Below are 23626 nucleotides of genomic sequence, written 5' to 3'. Positions count from 1 at the left end.
TCTTTGGGTTTATCATTTTTTATTTTTTTATTTTTATTTTTTTACTCTATATATTTGGGTTTGTCATTTTTTAGAAAGAGTTGGGTGCTTACTCCTGTTTATACTTTTCTATTTTTCCTAAAACATGCATTTGAAAATGTTAATTTTCCCTCTAGGTTCTGTTTTAGCTGCATCCCACAAGTTTTGCTATGTTGTATTTTAATTCACAATCACTTGTAAGTATTTTAAAATTACATTTCTGATTTCTTTGCACTTGGGGGCTTAGGTGTGTGCTTTTAAATTTCCAAATACACAGGATTTATTTTAGTGATCTTTAGTGACGTTGATTGCTTAACAGTTTTGTTGCTGTCGGAAAATATCGATAGCACTCCTCTGAAATTTGTTGAGATTTGCTTTAGGAGGTAGCATAAGATTAATTTTTGTAAATGTTCCAGATACTTTTGAAAAGGACAGTTTTCCATTTATGTCCTACCTGTCACGCTTCTAGGGGCCGAGTGGTATGGAAATGCTTCATAGACTGCAAACACTGGCAGCAACAGCAAGAGGGAGGGGACAGCAGAGCTGCTTAGAAAAATGTCCTTATTTCCTGACATATTTTAGGGCCTTTCACTAAAGAGTGGGGTGGGCATGTTCCCCACTGTCCTTTCAGTCTCGCTTTGTCACATAATGTCACTTTTGACATTAGGAAAAACCATCAGGGAGAAATTGTAGGCACTATACTGCTTGTTTTTTGTAGGCTTCTTCCCTACAGTTCCTAATACCTGGTTGCTTAATAAGCATGGTACAAATAAAAATGTCATCTCCTAGGAACCATTAAGGCTGTTAGTGCTTTTGGGTGGTAGAAAGATGTTGTCTGCACGGAAAAATTTGTGACTGCACACACACACACACACACACACACACAGAGCATGAATGGGAACTCCACACTTATTGCTGGAGGTTGTGGCCATTCTCTGGGAGCCCAGAGCCCCACTGAGAGGGTCGGGGACTAGCCAGCTCCCTGGGATCTGCAGGGAGCACTCATGACCTCTAAAGACAGAAGGACTTGATCAATCCTTGTATTTCAACCAAGACTTCTCAGGAGGCCAGTTCTCTTCAGTCAGCGCGCTGAGATTATTACTTGTTTGGGGATGAGTAGGGAAGACGGCAGAGATTAAGAATCAGGGAAGCTGGCTGAGAGTTCCCTCCACACAGTAAGTTGTGTGTGGTGACTCAACCATTTGTTCTTATCTTCATTCCTTTATTCAGCTGGTTGTAGGATACTAGCTACGACCTTAGCCCTAAGACACTGGTCTTAGGTGCTAGCATTAGTTTCAGCTGTGATGTCAGAAGAAGAAAAAGAACGCTCACTTAACCTTTTGGGGGAAGATAGCCCCTGTGCCTCAACTCATTTTTCAGGGGCCATGGGAGATAGACAGATACAAATGAATGTAAAAGGAAAAGTTTCTCCGAATGCAAGCCAGCGAGTAGGGGGAGGCACAGTGAAGCCCGAGGACCAGGAACTGGGAGCCCTGGGCAGGGAGGTGACCCGGGGGCAGGTGGGGGGGGCTTAGCTCAGTCACTTAACCTCTCCATTTGGGGAAGTAATGCTGGATTAGGGGCTCACCAGTGCTCTTCCTGGTTTTACTATGTTGTATTTTGTGGTTCTCTTGTTGTGACAATCCTGGTAACACTGAGCCCATATCCAGACCAGATTTTGTAATATAAAACAGAATTTTCATATCATCTTATTCTATCTTGCTTTTTTGTCTTTCTTTTTTTCTTTTTTACTGTGAGTGGACTCCATAGCCAAAGCAAAACAAGGGTTTTGCATGAGAAATGGTCAGCAGGTTGTGGACTTAAAGGCAAGCCAGTCAGTCACCAGTGGGGCTGAAAAGCTGACTAGAAAGACCAGCCTAGTCACCTAAGAGCCGAGGCCGGGTCAGACCTGGGAGCGCCCCTTCAATGACCTGGAGATTCTCTGAAATCAATCTGAGCTCCTATCATCAGATGTAGAGTAGCAGAACTACATCATGCCCGGCCCCCTCCGTCTTTCCTTCTCCCCAAATGATAAATAGGAGGTGTACTGGGGGAAGGGGATTACGTCGTAAAGAGAAACTCAGCACCGCAGCTTTTTAAATGGACTTTACAGTTAGGTCATTAACAAAACCTTCCTGAAATAAGTTGTGAGTAGCACAATTTAAGAAATACACAGCACGAGGGGAAGACACATCAGCCCAGAAGAGAAGACAAGGTACAGAGTGAATCCGTGAAGGATGAAATTGCAGAGCAGCACTCCGTGTTTAGACGACTGAGAAGTGTATAATGCACTGGGCTCGGGAAAGGACTCACTGAAAATAAAATGTGAATCCTGGGGCAAAATACACACCTCTAACACGGTGAGTGAGGGTCCCCCCCACCACACACACACACTTGCTAATGCAAGTCCTCTGACTGAAACACCTGAGTAATACCTGGTTTAAATGACTGAAGGTGGTGGTGGTGGTGGTGGTGGTGGAGGACATGAGATGGATGGAATGGGTATGCATGGTGGGGGGGGGCAGGTGGTACAGCAGCGTAAAATAAGACAGCAAAAGGAAGAAGCAGAAAAGTGATAATAAAGCTCTGAAAAGTCACTCTGCTCATCTTTCACGTATAAACACTATTGTAACACCCCTTCCTTGGGAAACTACAACCCCAGTTCAAATTTACTCTCTCCTTTTCTATCTTCCCAGTACTGCCAGTGTGTGTGTGTGTGGGTTGGGGGGGGGGGGAGGCTGCACACACAGAGAAAGCACCACACCGGGGGAGGTGACCACCACACTGAGGACTCTGCACCAAATTCAGAGCCCGAGGAGGCAGGGTCTTCCCAGTGATGAATGAATGAAGTGGGTGGTCTGTAAAGTGAGGGCCAGATTGGGCACTACCTTTGTTTACGTTTCCCTGGAGGACCATTCAGGATGCTTAGTTAAACAGAGGAGAAAACATAGTCTTTAACTAACCATCTAACACCTCTCCTCTGAGCTGAATTCCCAATCCACATTTTTGTGACAATTCCTGGGAACTGTTAACCGGCTGAATGTGGCTCTTGCCCCGGGGAGCCCTGGCCATGGGAGTGTGGCCTCAGGGAGAGAGGCTGAGGTTGACATATGCAAATGTGAAGGGTGGTCCTTTCTGGGTGGTGATACTGGGAGCGATTTCTGTCTCCTTTAGACGCTTCTTTTAGGTTTCCAAGTTTTCTGCACTGAGTGTATATTCTTTTGTGGGAAGGAAAATAAAACAAAAATTAAAATGACAAACCTAGACCCAGAAAAACTGCAACTCCCGCCCACATCTGTCTCCCTGGCTCGGCATTATTCCCGCCTCAGATAAAGAGGATTTTTTTTTCCCCTCCTCTGACTCGTTCCTCTCTGTCCCTGTTGTGGTGTTGCCTGCACCACGGTTCTCCCCACTTTCCCTCCACGGCGCTCTTTTCTGCGGGGAAGGAGGGGGTTGGCTGGCCTTCCGCCCTGGTGTTGAGGGGCAGAGGCCAGCTGTTGGGGGCAGCCCTGGGGCGCAGGCCCCTCCCAGTGTGGCCCAGTCGGGGAGAAGCCGCCTGATGGCAGCAGTCTGGCCGCGGGCGGGGCACCTGCTGCGTGCAGGTGGCAGTGCGCACCTGCTGGGATCCGGGGTCGGGGTGCCCCGGGCGTGGGGCTGCTGCTTCGTGTCTGGCAGACCACGGAGGGGAGGAATCCAGGCCGGGCCGCAAGGATTCATCTTAGCGTCCGTCTGTGGCTGGAGGGACAGGCGACAGCAAGCGAGCCCTCAGGGTGAAGGGGCCAGGGTGTGTCTGCTGCAAAAGCCCATTTTGATTTACTGCATTTAAAGAAAAGAGCCATTTCGCTATAAATCGGGTACTCTTGGTGTGATCGGGCCTTGAAGTCAGGGAGGCAATTTCCAGAGCAGGTGGTGGAAAAGGAGGGTCGTTCAAAGGTCACCCTGGGGCCTGCAGCTGACAGCAGCGGGGGAAAAGCTGAGTCGCTTTATCCCGGAACAGGCTGTGGGTCTACTGGGGAGAGTCGGTTATTTCCCGTGGCAGGTGTCGGGAAAAGCAGGGAAAAGTAGAAGCCAAACGATTTTAATGGTCTGCAGGCCAATGTCATTATTTCTAGCCCTGGCTCCTATATTGATTCCTCTGCTAGCCTCATTATTTTTAGAAGGGATGATTACTAATGAGGATGCATTTGATGATCACATTAATTAATGGGAGAGCAGGGTAACTAATTACGAGATGACGCCTCCCATGGTTAAATTTTATTAGGGCTTCTTTTTTCCCTTCCCCGAAGCCAAGAGATTTATTTTCAAAGTTCAAATTTCATAAATAAAAGCCGCATGTCTGTTATTTTCTTTTTTGCTAGCTCTTAGGCTGCTGATGTAAAGACCTCTTCTATCAGGGCCTGGGACGATCAGAAAACAGGCAGTGGGTCCTTGCCAATAATCGTTCTAGCAAGCAACAAACAAACGCAGGAAGGGCAGAGCTGTGTGGTCTTCTGCTCTCCTGACAACTGCAGTTTGGGGCCATCCCTTCTAGAGTGCACTGTAGAAAGTTCTGGAGTAACAGACATGGAGCGGGGCCTGTGGTCAGACAGACCGGGGTTGGCACCCTGCGTCAGCCAGGAACACGCTGTACCCTGGGCAAGTCACTTGACAGCTCTGGGTCTCAATTTCCTACCTGAGAAAAGGAGACAAGCACACGCAGTTCAAGTGCTCCGGAACTGTTAGCTCTGGGTAAGGTGATGAGAACTGACTGTGGGGCTGGGCCCTTGGGGGGTGGGGGGAAGGGGTGTAGGAGCAACAGCACAGGCCACCCCGCTCTCAGGGAACTCATACTTCCACTTGTCTAGACTTGCTCTGCGAATCCCGGGTCTTCTCTTATGTTTCTTTTTTTTAAAAGATTTTTATTTATTTATTCATGAGAACATAGAGAGAGAGGCAGAGACACAGGCAGAGGGAGAAGCAGGCTTCATACAAGGAGCCTGACGTGGGATTCGATCCTGGGTCTCCAGGATCACACCCTGGGCTGAAGGCAGCGCTAACCCACTGAGCCACTGGGGCTGCCCTGGATCTTCTCTTAAATCTCTACATGTCTCCCTACTTTTAGACATGGGGCAGTCACACTTTGTAGGAAAACTGTCCAAAATGCATTGACAAAATACACGATCTCATTTGATTGCAACGCCCCCACCCCCTCACCCTGACGGAGGGTGGTGGCACCTGTTGTCCACATGAAGAACCTGAAGTTCAGACGGGGTGACTTTCACAAAGTCGTACAGAAAATAGGCTGGAGCCAACTTTTCCTTCTATTGGTTTGATGTTTTCATTTCCGTGTGCAGAAGCTTGGCACCCCTCCGCGGGCACTAAGGTAGCTAGCGTATCTCCTTCCTTCCCTATCTTATGGTCTCTCTCCGGTGAAAAGAGCAAAATACCCTGTGGCCCTTCCTTATTTGAAACTGCTAAGAAAAGATAAAAAAAAAAAAACAAAAAACAAAAACCTAGGGAGGTGTCCCTTCCCTTATCTTCCCTTTCTGATTTTGCATCTTGTCCTGGGTCAAATGGGAATGTGCTTTTAAAATTTCCCGACCCCCGTGCGGATGTCAGGTATGATCGTTTTGAACAGGTAGGGCTTTGTGATGGAAAGTTCCAGACTGAGAATCAGAGAATCGGTTTCTATTTCTGGTTCCAAATGCACCTAACGACCCCCCAAGAGTCTCACACCGGAAGGGGGATGCACACCCTCTTCAGATGTGCCGGGGACTGTGATCTGCAAATGCGAGAAAATGCATGTGCTGCCAGCGGGGACTCTACATGTGACTCTTTAAGCACCTCATGGAAGGCGCCACTGAACTATAAATGAGGATTATCATCACTGTCTCATGGGCTATTACAATGCATCACCCCAAGACACCTGGCTAAAGAATGGGTAGAGAATGGAAGTAAACACTCGGGGGTACTGAACTTTCTTTCTTTCCTTTCTTTCTTTCTTTCTTTCTTTCTTTCTTTCTTTCTTTCTTTCTTTCTTTCTTCTTTCTTTCTTTCTTTCTTTCTTTTTATAGAGGAAGACACTAGCAAGACCCCAAATTCAACGATTGTGAACCTCAATGTCCAATCCTCAAACCTTTTAAAAGCCACATCATCTGAGAGATGTGTATGTTTTATACGCTTTTTGATTCTAGTAAAATGTCTAAGACTTTTAATATGAATGTGGACAATGTCTTATGAGTTGTCTTCTACTCGGAAAGAAAAAGATGTCAGTTAGGAAGTTGAAATAGAATCAGATCAGCACAGGGTGTGTCTTTACAGTCGTCACTTGTCTAGATTCCAGATTTGTGTGTGTGTGTTTACGTAGACGCATATTTTTTTTGAAATTTTTAAGATGAAAGGTTTTACTACTTACACATGAAAGTCTAAAAGAAAGCCTCTTTCTCTGCGCTGTAATGTGATTTTTTTTAATAATGTGATTTTCTTGCCTTGTCCAGTGATGCCGAATTATTTTTTGAACTGATGTTTTCGTATATTAAAGATATTATGATAATGTTGTTATAGGCTTCTTCCTGAATGAATAAACAGCCAGATCATGATGTATGTGCTATTTCTTCCTTCTAACTGAATGTTTTTGAGGTTCATAAACCCTACTTAGAAAGAATCCCTATTATACACTGTAGCTTAAATTCCAAACTAATCAGCGCGTAGTTCATCTGTCTAAATATTTCATAAAAGCTCTTAAAATACAATTTATCATTATAAAAATGTTGAATTTCTTCTTTTAGAAAAATGTCTCTTTCCCTTTCTCTTGTTCTTCTGTGTTTATCTTTGTGTCATTTTCCTTAATTTTTTTTTTAACTACAGAAGAACTGTTCTTCCCACTGTGTCTCCCATGATGTCTACACATCCCTCTCCTCTTTCCATCTAGAAAAGCTTCTATTCCTCTACTCTCTGCACATTTGTTTGAGCCGAGGCTTGCCCCCTCCATACCATCAGGTCTTTTTTCCTCAATTCCCTGCTTCTTTTACTCTTCTAGAACAAAAAAACAAAACAGAGTAGATACAATGTTTGCCATTTCTCCCATCATTGTTCCAGATTTCAGCCTTTTCCTTCCTTTCACCCTAGGCCCCTCCTCATCCTGAAGCAGCTATCTTTACTCCAAAACATGCTGCCTAAGTCCCCGTGTCCATTCCTCTCAGACATCTGTAAAATGTGCTTGCTGTTCTTCCTTTCACTGTATATTTCTGGACAGCTGGGATAGTTTGCAATACCCTTCTCCTGTCCTCCTCACCGGCCCACACGTTACCCAAGAATTCATCAGAGGACTGGATTAAAGTTAAAAGTCCCTGAAACAGGTTCTTGTTCAACATGTCAGACACAGAACATGTATGTCTGCTCTTTGGTTGTCCTTCCTCCAGAAAGTCAAGTGTAAGTTGGCTGTCAGTGAATAAGCTTAAAAGAGCAGAGAATGGGAAAGGAGTTCCAGGGAGTTTTCGTGTATGACAGGTTCTGGCCTTTGTGGGATTCCCCAACTGTCCCCAAAGTGAATCCTGGCAGTCTGCGTGGGAGGAGTCTGCATGGGAGGAGGATATGTGGCGGGGGGGGGGGGGGGGGGGACGAGAGCAGGACCCAGCGGCCAGCACCCCCACCCCTGGGGAATAATCCCTTCACTGCCAAATAGAAGCACCCCAGCCAACATCACCCCAGGAAAAGAAACCTGTAGCAGCAAAGAGACAGATGGAGACACAAAACCAAACACACAGACCTGGAATAAATAGAAATGACTCGGGAGCAAACAGAATTTTAAGTATTCTAATTAGTATTCTCAGAAAGATTTGAGAAAACACTGAAACGAAAAAAATAAAGATTGTACAAAGAGACGATAATCGAAGAAGGAAAGAATGCTGGGAAATAACATAACACGACGATCACATAGAAACTTCAGTGGAAAGGATAAAAGATACAGTTTAAACGGATAACAGGAGGAAAAAACGGCAATAGGCACATAGCATTAGCCTCGGAAGGTCCCTTATCTGACTGGTGGGCATTTCAGACAGAAAATAAAAACAGAAAACAAAAGTGAAAAATTATCGAGGCAACAGAGACACTCCTGCTGCAAACTCCTGCTACATCTGTCTGTGTTCTTTGCCTGGAGAACTTTGCCAAGTTCTTCACAGCACCACCTCTTGAAGCCTGCTGGGAGCAGTGGGCCTGCTGGGCTTTTGAGGATTTTTGCAATTTTTAAGGGACGGGCTTTTTATTTTTCGGGAAAAATTTTGTTTTAAATCCTCTAAAATTACCTTGGAGGTACTCATTGTATCCGTCTTTCCTTAAAGTTTTCTAATGGTCCAAGACACTGCTGTCCCCACCACAGCCACCTCCTGCCCCCACGCCACCATCGCCACCACCTAAGGGCACCTCTCCTGCTGCCATGATCATCACCCCGGCTCTGACATGTATGCACGAGGCTTTGGTGCATGGCAACTTGGGAGAGGAAATGGGCGTAAACTTTTCATGATCTCTTTTATTTCTTTATTTTTAGATTTATTTGTTTATTTTAGAGACAGAGGGAGCGAGGCAGAGGAGGGGCAGAGGGAGAGCAAGAGTCATGATGCAGGCTCCCTGCTGAGTATAGAGCCTGGAACCCAGAGGGTCCCTTGATCCCAGGACCCTGGGATCACAACCTGAGCCGGAATCAAGAGTCGGCCGCTTGACTGAGCCATCCAGATGCCCCTCATTATCTCTTTTAAAAAGTACTTAGTAAGCAACTGAATAGCTTAGAGAGGATTTCAGAAGAGAAGCTTTACTTAAGTGGTCAGATACACTCCTTGACATCAATTCCACACACTTGCATTTATTTCTTAGTATCTGTCCCAAGTTTCTTGAGCAACATTGGGCAAGACTAGCTGGGGCTACTATAAAAAACATATATATTCATACAGTAAATATTAATTAATTAAATATTTATAAACATTTATATATAAATATATACATTGATATTTATATATATTTAAAGATTTTATTTATTCATAAGAGACACAGAGAGAGAGGCAGAGACACAGGCAGAGGGAGAAGCAGGCTCCCCCTGGGGAGCCTGATGTGGGACTCAATCCCGGGACCCCAGGATCACGCCCTGAGCCAAAGGCAGACGCTTAACCACTAGGACACCCAGGCGTCCCAGGGATACTATATATTTTAGGAAAAGAATGGTATTGTATATCTCTGTCTCCTTCTGTAAAATTAGTCTAGAATAGTGAAGTTTATAATACATGTACAGAAAAATCATACATTTATGTCTTTTTAAGCATAAGGGGAGAAACATTTGTCCGTTAATTTCTAAAATGCTGTCGATTACAATAATCCTCTTTTCCCCGGTTCTGTCCTGATCTTGCTAAAAGTTGTCAAGAGAACAGACTAGCTCTGGTCTTTACTAATGTCAAGCCAAGAGAGTTAGAAAGCCACTGCTCTACATGGGCCAACGGTTTACTGGCCTAAAGACAGCTGGTCTTCAGATGACATTTGCTAACACTATTAAAAAGCATTGGCTCCAAGTATTTATGAGGGACCCTTCTGACATAATCATCATCAGTCACACACAGTTTTATGATCAGCAGCTTATAATGGGATCCTGTTGTTATGTGAATATTTACCAGTCCTGTCAATATGATTTACAGAAGGCTTCAAAAGGAATTGATTTTTAAATTGGTGATTTAAAAATATGATATACTGACCCCTCCTCATAAACGAAAATGCAAGTATTGTTGAAATTTAGACGTGGTCAGAACCATAATGAGATGCCACTCTACACCTACTATAGTGGCTAAAAAAGATAAAACAAAATAGACAGACCTTACGTAAGTGCTGACTGACCAGGACACAGAACAAGTGGGATTTCCTTGCATCCCATGGGAATGCACGGTGGTACAGACACTTTGGGAAATAGTCTAGCAGTTTCTTTAAAAAGTAAACATACTTACCATAGGACCCAGCCATTTTAGTCCTAGCTATTTACCCAAGCGAAGTGAAAAATTATGTCCAAACAAAAAATCCGTAAGTGAATGTTTGCAGCATATTTATTTCATGTTAGCCCCAAAGAGGAAACCACCCAAATGTCCATGAACTGGTGGCTTCGGTAAACAAATTATGGCTTTTCCTTACATTGGGATACTACTCAGTATAAAGAGGAATGAAGTCCTGATACACATGGCAAGGTGACCTTGCAAAATCATTATGCTAGCTGAAAGAAGCCAGACACAAAGGCTCACCCTGTATCATTCCACTTATAGGACATTCTGGAAAAGGCAAAACTGTGAGGGGTAGGAAAACAAATCCGTGGTTGCTGGGAGTCAGGTTGGCTATAAAGGGGCATAAGGGAATTTCCAGAGGGAGGGGGAGGTTGGTGGTGATAGAACAATTGTGGTTGTGGTTTTCGTGAGCGTATCAATTTGTCAAAATTCATAGAACTGCAGCCCTACAAAGAATATTTTTTATCATGCGTAGATTTTGCATCAATGAGTTCAGTGCAATAATCAGAAGATAAATGAGAGTTTAAGATCTGTATATCCCTTCCTTGTATATGGAAGGATACAAATGAAAGCCAACAACCTCACTCTCCTGGTGGCGGAGACAGGCTAACTTCACTGCCAGCTTAAGATCAGGTAAAGGCTACGGTGTTACCATGGATACAAGCTATTATTTCCTTTTGTGTGAAATCTCTAATATTAAATGGTGACCCACACATAATGTAGGGGTAGACTCAGAAACAACTGGACAAAGTCACCCAAGGGTTGTCAGCCTTAGGACCCCTGCCCGTAATGTTTTCCTCATGGACACAAGAGAAAACTGTAATGTCAGTGAAAATATCTTCCAGGGATTAAGAAGATGAAAGGGTGAAAACTTTCGGGCTAAACGTGAGGGCGATCCTGAACACGGTACACTGGATTCAAGGCTGCTAACACTGTATTTTCTTTTGTTTGTTACAGAAATAATTTCCCGCAGATCAGCTGCTAAAACAACAACATGCGGGAGGCTGACCTCTCCTCTGGCTGTTGACTTTCCTGTGAGATGGTGATTTTCTAATTAATAAAGTGGACAGCGGGCAGATTGAGAGTAAATTTTAAAAATCAGCAGAATTCTTTGTGGTGGGCCTCAAATGAGCAAGGGGTGGTGATCTATTCCAAATGATACTTTAAGGTAGGAGTGGACTCTTCAAGAGCACATGTTTTAGAATTCTGTTAAAGATGGGTGGCCACAGAGACTGTCGTGCATCCACCTAATAACCATTAAAAATTAAAATCAGAGGGCAGCCCGGTGGCTCAGCAGTTTAGCGCTGCCTTCAGCCCAGGGCATGATCCTGGAGACCCGGGATCGAGCCCCACATGGGGCTCCCTGCATGGAGTCTGCTTCTCCCTCTGCCTGTGTCTCTGCCTCTCTCTCTCTCCTCTTTGTGTTTTCTCATGAATAAATAAATAAAATCTTAAAAAAAAAATTAAAATCATAGCCCCTGCCACTGAGTGAGTGCTTCCCACATCCTGGGAGGGGCTACACATGCCTCTGGGATGTCCCCTTGCTCTTTGCGGTCCAGGAACCCAGAGCTCCCCACAGGCTCCACGCTAGTTCTTGCCTCTGTGCTTCTGGCCATCATTCCTACGTTCAACAAATGTACTTACCTACCATGCATCTGTTTAGTGATTGAATTTAAATGTTGAAATCCTAGCCCCTTGGACCTCAGACTGTGATGTTATTTGGAAACAGTCTCTACAGGTCTGGTTAGTTCTGATGAGGTCGAAATGGAACGGCATGGGCCCCTCAGTCCTAGACAAGCCGTGTCCTTGTGAAAAGCAAAAATCTGTGCTGACACAACCAGCACCAGGGCTATGTGAAGACGAGAGCCGGAAGCAGGGTGACGTGTGGACAAGCCAAAGAACGCAGAGACTGCCAGCGACCCGCCGGGAGCCCGGGGACGGAATGCGGGACAAGTGCCACCTTCTTTGTCTTGCACGTCTCCCCTCCAGAATGGAGACGGGGAACTCCTGTTGCTCCAACCAAACCGCACGTAGAAACCGAATCTCACAGGACAAAAGTGTGTTTCCAACTGGCAAGGAGATTTTGCAAATGCACACCTCCTCCGAGGGGCTGCAGCTCCGCCAGGATTCAGGGCACTGCTTCTGCAGGGGGACAGGTCACCCCGCTCCCTGGCACCCGGGCCTGGACCCCTAGCATGCTCCCTCCTGCCTGCCGAGCCCACCCTCACCTCCCCAGACTTCTTTCCCATTTGGAGCTTTGATCCCTGTAGCAGTTTTACCACCTTTTAGAGCAAGGGGGGAGAGGGGGGCCGGGGGGGTGCTGGTGATCTTTCCAGGCAAGAGGAAAAGAGGGCCCACTGCACGTGGTGTGAGACAGAAGCCGCAGCCCGGGTCTGGCATCACGGACTCTGGGGGACACAGACAGACAGACTGGCCTCCTGGCAGGGACGCCGACGCGCACCCAATGTCGGGGCATCTGGACACCCCTGAGGGGCCTCGCACAGCAGCTGTTATACCGATTTCCCAGCGCAGGGACCCGCGCGGTGGCTGTGATGACGTCTTCCTGGCTGGCTCTGACCCCTGAATCACACTGATTTGTCTCACACACACTGTGAACATCAACCAGTTAGAATTCCAAGCCAAGACTCAAAAATTGCTTTAAAATGGCAGGAGGTGGTTAGGACATAATTTCGGCGACTTGGTCATTAACTTGTTTATAACCCAGTGTGTGCCTTTTTTTTTTTTTTAAGCATCCTTTCCTCTCAATTATTTTTCCCTGCTTGGCTAATGTTTCTGTAGCGGTTACCTCTAATCCTTAAGACACTTTTGTAGGCAATTCATGCTCCCGATCTTAGAGGGCAGCCGAAATGGATGGGCGAATTAAAACGACATCCTAACTTACTAGATAGCCGTCCATCGTTCTATTTACATTGCCCTTGTTTCAATAAAAATGAAAATTTTCCCACCCCAGAAAAGAGTGCTTAGGTTTGTACATTCGGAGGGGTAATATAAAATACCTACGTGCGACGATAATTTATGCTGTGTCGTTCTAGGGTGACTCGGGCCCTCAGACCCCTCAAATCTGTCACATGCCGCGTGATGTTTTCAGATCTCCATCCTGCTATGAGTCGGATTCTATTCCCCACCTGCTGTGCTCAGGCATCATCCCCGCCGCCGTGCTCCCTCTCCTTCCTCCGATGCCCCGCAGCTCCCATCCCTTCCTGACAGTTTCCGCAGGCACGTCTCTAACTTCAGTGTGTGAGGCTGAAGTCTGGCCCTCCTCCACGAGGGCAGAGACACCACCCTGTTTCTAAAGTCGCCCCCGCCTTCCCCAATCCTGGCCTTGGTCCATCCAGCCCACCAACGCCGTGTCTTAAACAGGCACCTAGCGTGTCCATGAAACCCGACGAGACCCTAAGCATAATCCAGAAGCCAAAGCAATAGAGCTTATGTTTACCCTGAGCTTGGAAACAAGCTCCCTGCGCTTTTGTAAAACCCGCTGGCGTGCTTTGAACCTTAAAAGTCCTCAGAGGGCAAAAAACACTTGCTTCATGATCTGCAAGGATTTTCTGGCCCTTTGTCACGAGGCTAAATTCCATGCACAAACCTCTCAAGCACCTCGATTCTCTCCCTCGGCTTCCTGCCTCGAGGGTGTATTTCTTCGACATATTTCTTTAGCTTGATGTTTCTCCAGAATGTGCCCTTCTGCAGCCATTAGCCCTTCCCTGTCCTTACGACCTAGCATCTGGTCATCCTCTCTTCTCCTTCACCTTTTCCTGGCAAAATAGCTGCCATTTCACTTCCACTTAATACACGTGTCCCTTTCCCTCAGACCAAAGAGAAAAGAAAGAAAGAAAGAAAGAAAGAAAGAAAGAAAGAAAGAAAGAGAAAGAAAGAAAGAAAGAAAGAAAGAAAGAAAGAAAGAAAGAAAGAAAGAAAGAAAGAAAAGAAAGAAAAAGGAGAAGAAAGATCCGGGCCCAGGTACCTGCTGCATGCCTTGCATGGTTTGCTGCAGGAACTGGAGCTGCTGGTCCTTGGTGACGGTTTCCTCCGTTCGAAAAAGCTGTTCTTTCTCTTGTTTCAGCAGCTCCACCTCATTCCTGTAGGCATCCAGCTGCCAACGGAGACTGTCATTCTCCTCCTTGAGAGCGTAGGCCTGGGCGGCCAGGGCTGGAAGGCAAACGGGACAGGGTCACCTCAGTCACTTTCTTGCTTAGACAGATGGGGTGGAGAGTGGGGGGGAACCCTTCATGGGAAGGGGCGTCTCTCACCCAAGCCCTTACTGTCCGTGTGGGCCTGGGAACGAAACCCCAACACCGGGCCCCGGGGCTCTTTAGTCTGCAGTTGCTGAGCATCAGTGGCTCTTGCAATTTTTTTTTGTCTATTCTGTTTGTCCTGGAGGAATGTAGCTCGTTGAGCACAGGAGTGATTCCTTCCAGAATCCTGTCTCTTGACAACTCGGCCCCAGTCCCAGGCATCCTCCCAGAAGTCGCTAGGCGGTGACAGCACTGATCATTCCAGGCAGCAGCCGTAGCCACCACTGCTACTGTCCTGCCTCTTTCCGCAGGCTTGTTCGGCCGCCCGGGGAGCCCACTTTCTCTCAAGTAACCAGCCATGCCACAGGCTGAGGCCTGCAGCCGCGTCCCAGGGGAGAGAGGGCTCGACAGGCACCCCCCACCCCCCCAGCTGCTGGGACAAATCGCACAGCTTGGGCGCTCCCTCCTATCGGAACAGTGAATCCGGTTCCATCTGTTTCAGCAACAGATGAAAAGTCTGCTTCCCTACAGGGCCGACTGGTTCCTCTAATTCTCATTCCTGAAACTTAAAACTCTACGTGCGGGTTCAGGCCTCACTCACATCTCCATCTTACCAGGATGCTGGGACCGTTACCTCTGGGTCTTCTATGTCTCAAAGCTTCGAGAACAGCAGAGACTGAATGAAAGAGGAGAGGGACTGGCACGGGACCCCGCTGAGGATGCCTTCTGGCCCACCGCATCGGGGCCTCCGCCCTGATGATAGTGGCCTGCTGGGCACCCTGCATGTGACAGGCCCTGGACCCAGAGCTTCGTGTGGGCCAAGTCACTTCGTCCCCCTGCAAGCCTGGGGTGTGGGTGCTGCTCTTAATCCCCCTCTTTACAGATGACAGGAGTGATGCACAGAGAAGGTAGAGGCCTTCTTGCATCCCACAAAGTAGTATGAATGGTCTTGGGGCGCCCTGGGTGGCTCGGTCGGCTAAGCATCTGACTCTTGGTTTCGGCTCAAGTCAGGATTTCCTGGTTTGTGGGATCGAGCCCTATGTCAGGCTCCTTGCTCAGCAGGAGTCTGCTTACAGATTCTCTCCCTCTGCCCCTACCCTCACTCATTCTCTTTAAAATAAATAAATCAATCCTTTTCTTTTTTTTTTAAAGTAGGATGAACAGTCTTCAAACCTAGTCTTCTGGGCCGTCCTGCTAGTCCAGACGCTACTTAGTTTTCACCAGACCATTTGAAGCTACACTCAGATTCTCTCTTCCCCTCTCCTACCAGTTTCCCGCACTTTCTGCAACTCCCCTGCCCCAATGGCAAATTTATACTCTACTTTGATTAAGTGAGATGAAACCGGAAGAGACGTTTCAAGACTCATCAGAAACATCTTCAAGGAAGTGGCTTCCGGTTACTCAGGGCGGGATGTGAGGCCCTACTCTTCAGCAGGTGCTCAGTACGTCGTGCTCGCTTCCACCTCTCACCATCGCCCCCCCCCCCCCCGGAAGCCAATCAGAGAGCACTGGAGGTCAGCCTCCTGGAGGTTTTCCCTTCACGTTACAGCACGCTGATAACAGACCTTTACAGAGGTGCCCCCAGCGAATTCCATCCTCAAATATCAAACATCAAATTATGTTAATAATAGTTTTATAGTTGAGTGGTTTGTGGTATTCCGCTTTGCAAAATGATTACGTGTAGTACACACGGAAATACTAATCAAATAGAACATGCAATTAGCCAGAAAATTCCCTACCTCGAACCATTAGGGATCAATTAGTCAACAGGCCGTTACTGCACATGTGGTCTGTGCCCAGGCCTGTCTGGGCATCTTGGATCATAAAAGAAGAAGCCGGAATATGTCTCTTCTCTCAAGCAGCTCAGAATATCACAGAAGCCGACACTTTGGAAGAGAAACGAACGCATTCCAGGGAAGGGGGAACAGCCTGGTGCCTGGCATGTAGTAGGCGCTTAGTGGATGTTGGCTGAATGAGCAAATAAATGAGCAGCTCGGTGTCGAGGGAATACATCCTGTAGGAGCTCTGAGAAGAGCAAGGAAAACGAATAATAAAAGAGGGCTTCAGAGGCTGGAAGCCCAAGAATTGGGGAAGGATGTCTCTGTCCTCTGTCTGGAGCAAGAGCATAAGCAAACGCCCAGGGAGAACTGAAAGGCAGACTATTTGGGGCAAGAAGGAGAGAAGCTGGACCAAATAGGCAGATATTCAGTCTGGAGGCAGTGAGAGAAAGGTGAGCCATGTCAGGTGAGGCGATGGAGGCTCAGAAGTCAGGCCGGAAGGTCAGAGTCAGCACGGCAGCCAGCGGAGAACCACCCCAGGTGCCTGGGCAGTGGGGCCACACGATGAAATTGGTGATTTACCATTTAAGATTAGTTTGGCAATGGTGTGTGGAATGAACTGGAGGCTGGAGAGAATGAACGAAGGAGATTTTATTTGGTGTGAATGTGTGTGCAAAACCAAGGAGCAGCCAATTTTACAGTTTTCGGGGACTTACTCATAAACTCAGAAATGACCCAGGGTATAGCCAGGAGCATGAACTAGTGCTTTCTAACGCTGCACATCCCAACATCATGTCCACACCCCGAGACACCAACTCCCTGACAACTCAGTTTACCAATCCACAAGCAAATGGTTACGAGGCATCGTTTGAGAAGGATGCTGTAATAGGGCAAAATTACAGAAAATGCAAATGATGGAAAAAGTGTTGGCACTACAGAAGCACATTACTACATTTAGTAGCATTCAAAGACACTTAAGTCATTTCCTTAGGAAGCTCTATTTGGCCCTTTTTCAATTTAGAGTGGCATTTTTATTATCATAACTGATAGCAGGTGTTTGTGAAGAAATCGATTAGTATGCAGGGATGGAAATTACATTTTCCAAATGAATTGCATAGTCTGCAAGATACGCTGAAATCTGTGTAGCAAAATGCAAGCAGCTATAAAGCATGTGCCAGCAACATTATTTAAATAAATTATCTGAACATAAATACATATAGGAAAGTGCACCATCTATTATTTCATGGGCTCTCTTAGAAGCCTATGGAATGGTACTGCTGACAGTTCTTATTCTTGGCTGAGCCGAGTGACCACTGTTTCTGCCGAGTAAGAGACAATGCTGTTTGCATTTCTGAAATAGGAATGTGATATTATATTGAAAAAAACACAAAAAACCCCCACAGAAAACCCCACCCCAGCATCTATAACTCTATCCACCCCCCAAATCAATACCATAGCCAATCTCATCAACGTTTTTATAACTGAGGCATATAACTAATTTACATTCCCGATTAAATGATTTCAAGCTTGATATTTGCAGGGAAAAAAATGGTTACTCATGTGGCAGCAAAGTGGTTATTTCTAAAGGGTGAGAAATTGTATATTGACTCCACTTAACGTCAGGCCACCTGTTTGTAAACATTATTCAATATCATGCTGCAGCCCTGAATGCACCCTTCAGATGAGGCTTCCTGGAACATGCTACATCATGTTTCTAAAAGAAACAAAATCCTGATAATTCCTAACTTAATATCACTTTTTCAGTATATTAAAAATTCAGAAACTTGAAAGTTCCACTCTTCCGTCTCTCGCCCTCTCTCTTTCTGTCTCTCCCTTTTTTTTTACTCTTTAGCTCTTTCTGGGACACTGTATTAAACAGTTTTGAAAAATGTGTAACCAAGCTTCCATGATACAATTTACCCTTGAGAGACCGCATAACAAATTCACTATTCAAATAAGCGTAGGGATTAAAAATAAACTACAGTATGCATCTTTTTGTAAGAATCCCTGAGGAGTGCACTATGTTCCAATAAATGGAGTATTTAGCTGAGAGCCACCACATGTGGATTACCAATTTTCAATAATAATAATAATAAAAGAATACAATAAGACTTCAAATGCAAATGACGCTTCTGAATATAATGAAATCTTCCTTCAGTGATTCTATGGGTGCTCCCAAATCTAGTGGTACCTCTGGATTATCATTGGTTCATTCACCAACCAACAGATTATTGCGAAGCTCTGGACAAGAAGCTGTGGCATGGAGCACTTGGCTGGCCTAGTCAGTTAAGCTTCTGACTCTTGATTTCGGCTCAAGTCATGATCTTAGGATCCTGGGATCAAGCCCAGAGCCCTCTTTGTCAGGCTCTGCACTGAGCAGGGAGTCTGCTTGAGATTCTCTCCCTCTCCCTCCGCCCCTCTCCCCTGCAGACGAGAACTCCCTTAAATAAATTAATCTTGAAAGAAAGAAAGAAAGAAAGAAAGAAAGAAAGAAAGAAAGAAAGAAAGAAAGAAAGAAAACAAGCTGTGGCATACACAAGGGGAAGGCCAGTGCAGTCGTTCATTTATACTTGCTCGAGACCTCGGAAAACTTCTGTTACTGGGATTTTCTGGTTGGATTTAAAATGAAATAACAGCATAAGAAAAACTTTGCTAACCAAGATTAAATTGCATTTCAAAAATTAGCACTGGACTGCTAAAATTACCAAAGTGACATTAGTGCAGGAAAATTGATCCAGAGACGAAATTGCTCAGCTGAAAGATGAGGTTTAAAGGTATTAGCAGCAGCTTGCTGTACCCTTTACTAGATTCTACATAAACCATTATTCTTTATATTAATTATGGCCGAAGTGACCTCTTCGTGTCTCCCGTATTAACTTACTGGGTTTCCATGGGAACAGATAGTGGCACGCTTAACTTCTTTAAGTAAATAAGCTGGTGAAAGCCTTGAAATCTCTCTCTTACCAGCCTGAGCCAGCCTCGGAAAAATAATTAGCACTATATGAAGAATGTAAGTTATTTTGGGTTATGTCCCAATAAGCTGACAGTATGTTAATATCTTTTTCATGCTCAGGCAAGATGTAACTAAATAATAAAACACTTTCACATATTATTTCTAATACCATCTGGATTTCTCAAGAACTACTCATCGTCACGTCTTTCGGGGAACCCTGTGTTTTAACAGTCCCCCCACACCCCCCACCGTCAGATGTCCTCCTGGAATGCGGGGAGGGTGCCGCTCCAGTGTGTGCTCCTTTCCCACAGCCAGAGTCTCGTCCAAGGATTTCATCAGCTGCTGCCCAGATAGGCAGTTGTGCTGAAAGGTCCAGAACACAGGATGATGAGGATGGATCCAAGACCCAGGAGACATCCCCAGGGTATCTGTGGCCTACCAGCCCCCCTGTGTATCTGAACTCAATGCTTTGCTCGGTGCAGCACGGTTCCTGACATGCCTGCCGCAGAGGCCACCACAGGGCTCCCCAATGGGGCCTGAGGGAGTGGTGTGTGTCTTCTGAATACTCAGTGTCTTCCTGCGGCTGGAATGGACCTGGGCCTCTGAATTTCCACGTGGAGGAAAGGTGCCCAGAGACCAGCAATATCTGCTTTGAACTCCTCTGTGCTCAAGAGTAAACTTGTGGTTAAGCCGCTGAAAGGGTGGGACGCTCATTTATAAAATAGCTTGTGCTCCTCTCATCCCCGTAACGGCTTGCATCAGGATCTCCTGGTGGGACTTCCAGACCCTAACCCCCCACCCCCGAGTTTGCAATTTGGGGTGTCTGGCCCGGAGCCCGAGAATCTGCACTGCTCCACTTCCCAGGTGCTGCTGGGTTTGCTGGGGCTGAGAGCACACCTGGAGAACCGCTGCCCGGACAGGCACTTGCTCCCACCTGGTTCCCGAACTGGGGCTGTGGGTGGCTTGTGTAGACAGATTCCAAAGCAACCGTGTGCTTGGCTGGTCATCCTGGTTTCATCTCTTGACCTTCGCTTGTCTGAGCCCCTGCTCCGTGCTCTGCACGGGGGAGGGCAGTCCTGCCCCCGCCCTACCCCGGGGCCCAGAGCACCTCTTCTGGAATCAGGGCCGGAGTTAGCAAGTAATACAAGTAGCATCAACACGGCAGTGGCAACGGCAGTGGTAACAGCTACCAGTCCCGACGTGCCAGGTGATGGGCTATTACCTGCACTGTCTCCTTTCAGCCTCACAAACGCACGATATGGTATGATTACCGTTGCTATTTTACAGGGATGGAGGGGTTTGAGAGACACAGGGCGTTATGCAGCTGGTCGGAAGTGCAGGGTTTACACTCTGCAAGCGCGACTCCAGAACCTCGAGCCCCGGATGTGATGCCACTGGGGTGGCCCCGGTGCAGGTCCGTGCTGGAGCTGGAGAGGGGGGGAAACCACGCACACCACCATAGCGGCCCATTTGCTGCTAAGAGAGAAAAAGCATTCCACTTGCGGCGCTCTTTTAAAATAGACACACGTGTGTCTTCTGCAGGAGGCTCCTGGGAGTGAGCCCTATGGAGGGACCCACCTGGTAACCTTCGGGCAGTCTCGGGTGACTGAGACCATGTAGGGATCCTCCTTCTGCCCCGTGTCCCCCTCCCCTGCAAGGGCCCCGCAGATAGTCGCTGAGTGCTGAGCTCTTGAGCCTCAGCCTGGTTCCAAGGCCCCATTAAGAGGGTCATGTCCAAACCCGCTTCTGCTCGTCTTGGGATGGTCCTTAAGGACCAGAGTGAGATGCCTCCCCCCACCCATCCTGGCCTCACCTGTGTTGTTACCATGTCCAGCGTGGTTGGTTAGAATAAAGGAGGTGGGAAACCTCCCTTCCCAGAGTCCTGTCCACAAGGTCTCCTCTGAATGGGCAGAGGAAGCCCCAAGACAAGGCCGTGGCCCCCCTCACCCCGGCTGACCAGGGGTCCTCAAGCTGCTCTTGCCTCGGGGGCCCCCAGTGTCCCCGGCCCGGGGCTGAAAGGCCCCGCGATCGCCCGCGGCCCAGCCAGGCTCCTCCACGCGGCCTCCGCCCGGCCCGACCCACCGTAATCGATCTGTTTCTCAGGAGCACCTGTATCACCGCGGAAGCAGCAATCTTCCTCAAATTGCTCACGGAAATTCCTTCTGCTACATTTTTGCAGGATTATTATTATTACAACTTAGCATTGACATAACATTTTGTGTTTGCGGTGTGCATTATAGTCTGCACATTAGCTATTATTAGGGAGAGCTAAACAGAAGCACAATGCGGTGTCTATTTCCATCTTTGTGTGAGGCCGGTGGAATAAGGGTAATTTGGAGAGTGCAGGTAAGCTAGATCCTGTTATTATAATGGCTTAAATGTGAGTCTGGAGGCACAGCCGGCAGCAGGTGACTCAGGGAGAAAACACACACACACCCTCTGTCTCTCCCTCCGCACGGCTCTTCCTAACGAAGGGTCTGTGCCAGCAGCAGCAGCCACCAGGAGCCACGGGGTGCAGGCGCTGCTGAGAATTCCCATCCTGTCTTGGCCTCTGACCTTATTATCCTCTGACACCGCCCCCAGCTGTCCCCCACCCCCACCCCGGGTCCTCAAGGGGAAATAAGCAAAGGAAGGAGGCTTGCCCGGTTCTTTCAGTCTCAGGATAAATCTGCCATTTAAAATGCTGTAGAAGACTCCGGGAAACGAAGTAGGGGTGGTGGAAGGGGAGGTGGGCGGGGGGTGGGGGTGACTGGGTGACGGGCACTGAGGCGGGCACTGATGGGATGAGCACTGGGTGTTATTCTATATGTTGGCAAGTTGAACACAAATAAAAAAATAAATTTATAAAAAAACTAATAGAATATAAAAAAATAAAATAAAATGCTGTAGAAGGATGCTCTGCGGGCTGAGGGATACCCTTCAAGGCCCTGATCGGCAAGCCCTGTGCACCCCCTGCCTGACCTCAGAAGCTCCCCGGCCAGCTGCGGGGAGAACTAGCCACCCATGTGGACCCGGTGGAAGCCAGGAGGAGCCCTCCCTACCGTGTGTTGTGGTAGGAGGTCCAAGGCGGTGGGGACGGCTTCTGGCTGGGAAGGGCCGCCGAGAGGGCCCCTTGCAGGGAGAAGGTGGGTGCGGGGCCTTAGCATCAGGCTCAGGCCTTGCCAAGCTGCTGGGGAGCCTGAGTGGGGGCCTCTTCCACAAAGGACCCAGTGGGCTCTAGGAGAAGACGCCCAGGCTGCCAGGGTGAGACCAGGAGGCAGGGAGGAAGAGGGGGCTGGGTTGTCTGGGCCCCGCATCCAGGCAGCAGGCGTGTGCAGAGGGGCATCCGCCCCAACCCGACTCTCCCTTTTCTTTGGATTAGATTTTAGGTTTCTTTTTCACTTTCAATCTCTATGCTGATATATATATATATATATATATATATATATATATATATTATATTCATTCATTCATTCATTCATTCATTTATTTTTCTATGCTGCTTTTTAAGATTCAGGGCTACATTTTTCTTTAAACCCTCTGAAGGCTTTATTTTGTTAAGATTTTACTTATGTATTTGAGAGAGAGAGAGATTAAAACAAAACAGCATGAGTGGGAGAGGAAGAGAGAGAGAATCTCAAGGGGACTCCATGCTGAGCGTGGAGACCCAACGCGGGGCTCCATCCCAGGGCCCTGAGATCGTGACCTGAGCCAAACCAAGATCAGATGCTCAACCGACTGGGCCGCCCAGGCACCCCACCTTCTCAAGGCTTTAAAGATCCTTTTTTTTGGGGGGGTAGGTTCAGACCAAGATGAATCACACGACGACAGGGTTTCCGAGGGTAGGCGCCCCTCCCTTGACTGTGGCCCCCATCCTTACAGACAGGGCGCCTCCCATGAGTGTGTGCAACGCCGCGCCCTGTTTTGCTCTAACTGGCAGTTGCTCTTGTCCAAAGAGAGACGCTTTAAACAGGAACCCTTCCCCTGAAGGACTGAGGGTGTGAGGCCTGTCACCTCTGTCCCCCACCAACTTGCAGATTCCTTACCCTTTTAACAAATGGCCATTTCTGATTGTCTTCCATAAAGCTTCCCCTTAAGGAGTGACCATTTCCTGCTCCTCCTCACGGCCTCCCCCTCAGACAGACCGACAGACGCACAAAACACATCCACACCCTGGAAGGTGAAATGAAGGTCAGCCCAAACTTAAACCACGGTCTCAGAGGTAGGCACCCGTCCCTGGCAAGGAACAGCAGCAGCTTCTCCCACAGAGTTTTTATTCCACAACATCAAACACTTAGGATAACAAAGATGAGTCGCCAAGAAACCCCCTCCCCCCGTCACCTTCCATGCTTTCATGTGGGCTTTCTCCAGGGCACTAAGAGAGAACACTAAGAGAGACACTTGGCTCTCTCAGCCTGAGGGGAAGTGGCGGGCAGTGGCCTCGCCCGGGCTGCCCGTGAGGGCACGTCCTCTCCGCCGTCTGGTCCCCAGGGTTGAGATTCATTTGTGCGCGCCTGCTTGTGCCTGACCGGAGGCCAGAAAGGAGCCCCGTCCTCTCTACATGTGTCACCGAGGTCGGGTGACGCTGGTAGGGTCACCAAGGCCAGTCGTCCTCGGGGTTCGTTCCCCACAGTT

General features: G+C 47.6%; 1 protein-coding gene across 6 annotated transcripts in view; it reads right to left on the bottom strand.

Moving 5' to 3' along the window:
- Positions 1–23626, bottom strand: part of ENOX1 (ecto-NOX disulfide-thiol exchanger 1) — a 550745-nt gene that overhangs the window by 78814 nt on the left and 448305 nt on the right. For all 6 annotated transcript variants that reach the window (XM_055336178.1, XM_055336176.1, XM_055336180.1 and 3 more), the window contains one exon: positions 14011–14195. In XM_055336178.1, coding sequence (XP_055192153.1) covers positions 14011–14195 — 185 coding nt within the window. The remainder of the gene's footprint in view (positions 1–14010; positions 14196–23626) is intronic.

The sequence above is a fragment of the Nyctereutes procyonoides genome, unplaced genomic scaffold (assembly GCF_905146905.1).
Source record: "Nyctereutes procyonoides isolate TBG_1078 unplaced genomic scaffold, NYPRO_anot_genome, whole genome shotgun sequence".
NCBI lineage: Eukaryota > Metazoa > Chordata > Mammalia > Carnivora > Canidae > Nyctereutes > Nyctereutes procyonoides.
The sequence above is the reverse complement of the archived record's forward strand: the minus strand, read 5'-3'. Positions and strand labels throughout refer to the sequence as shown.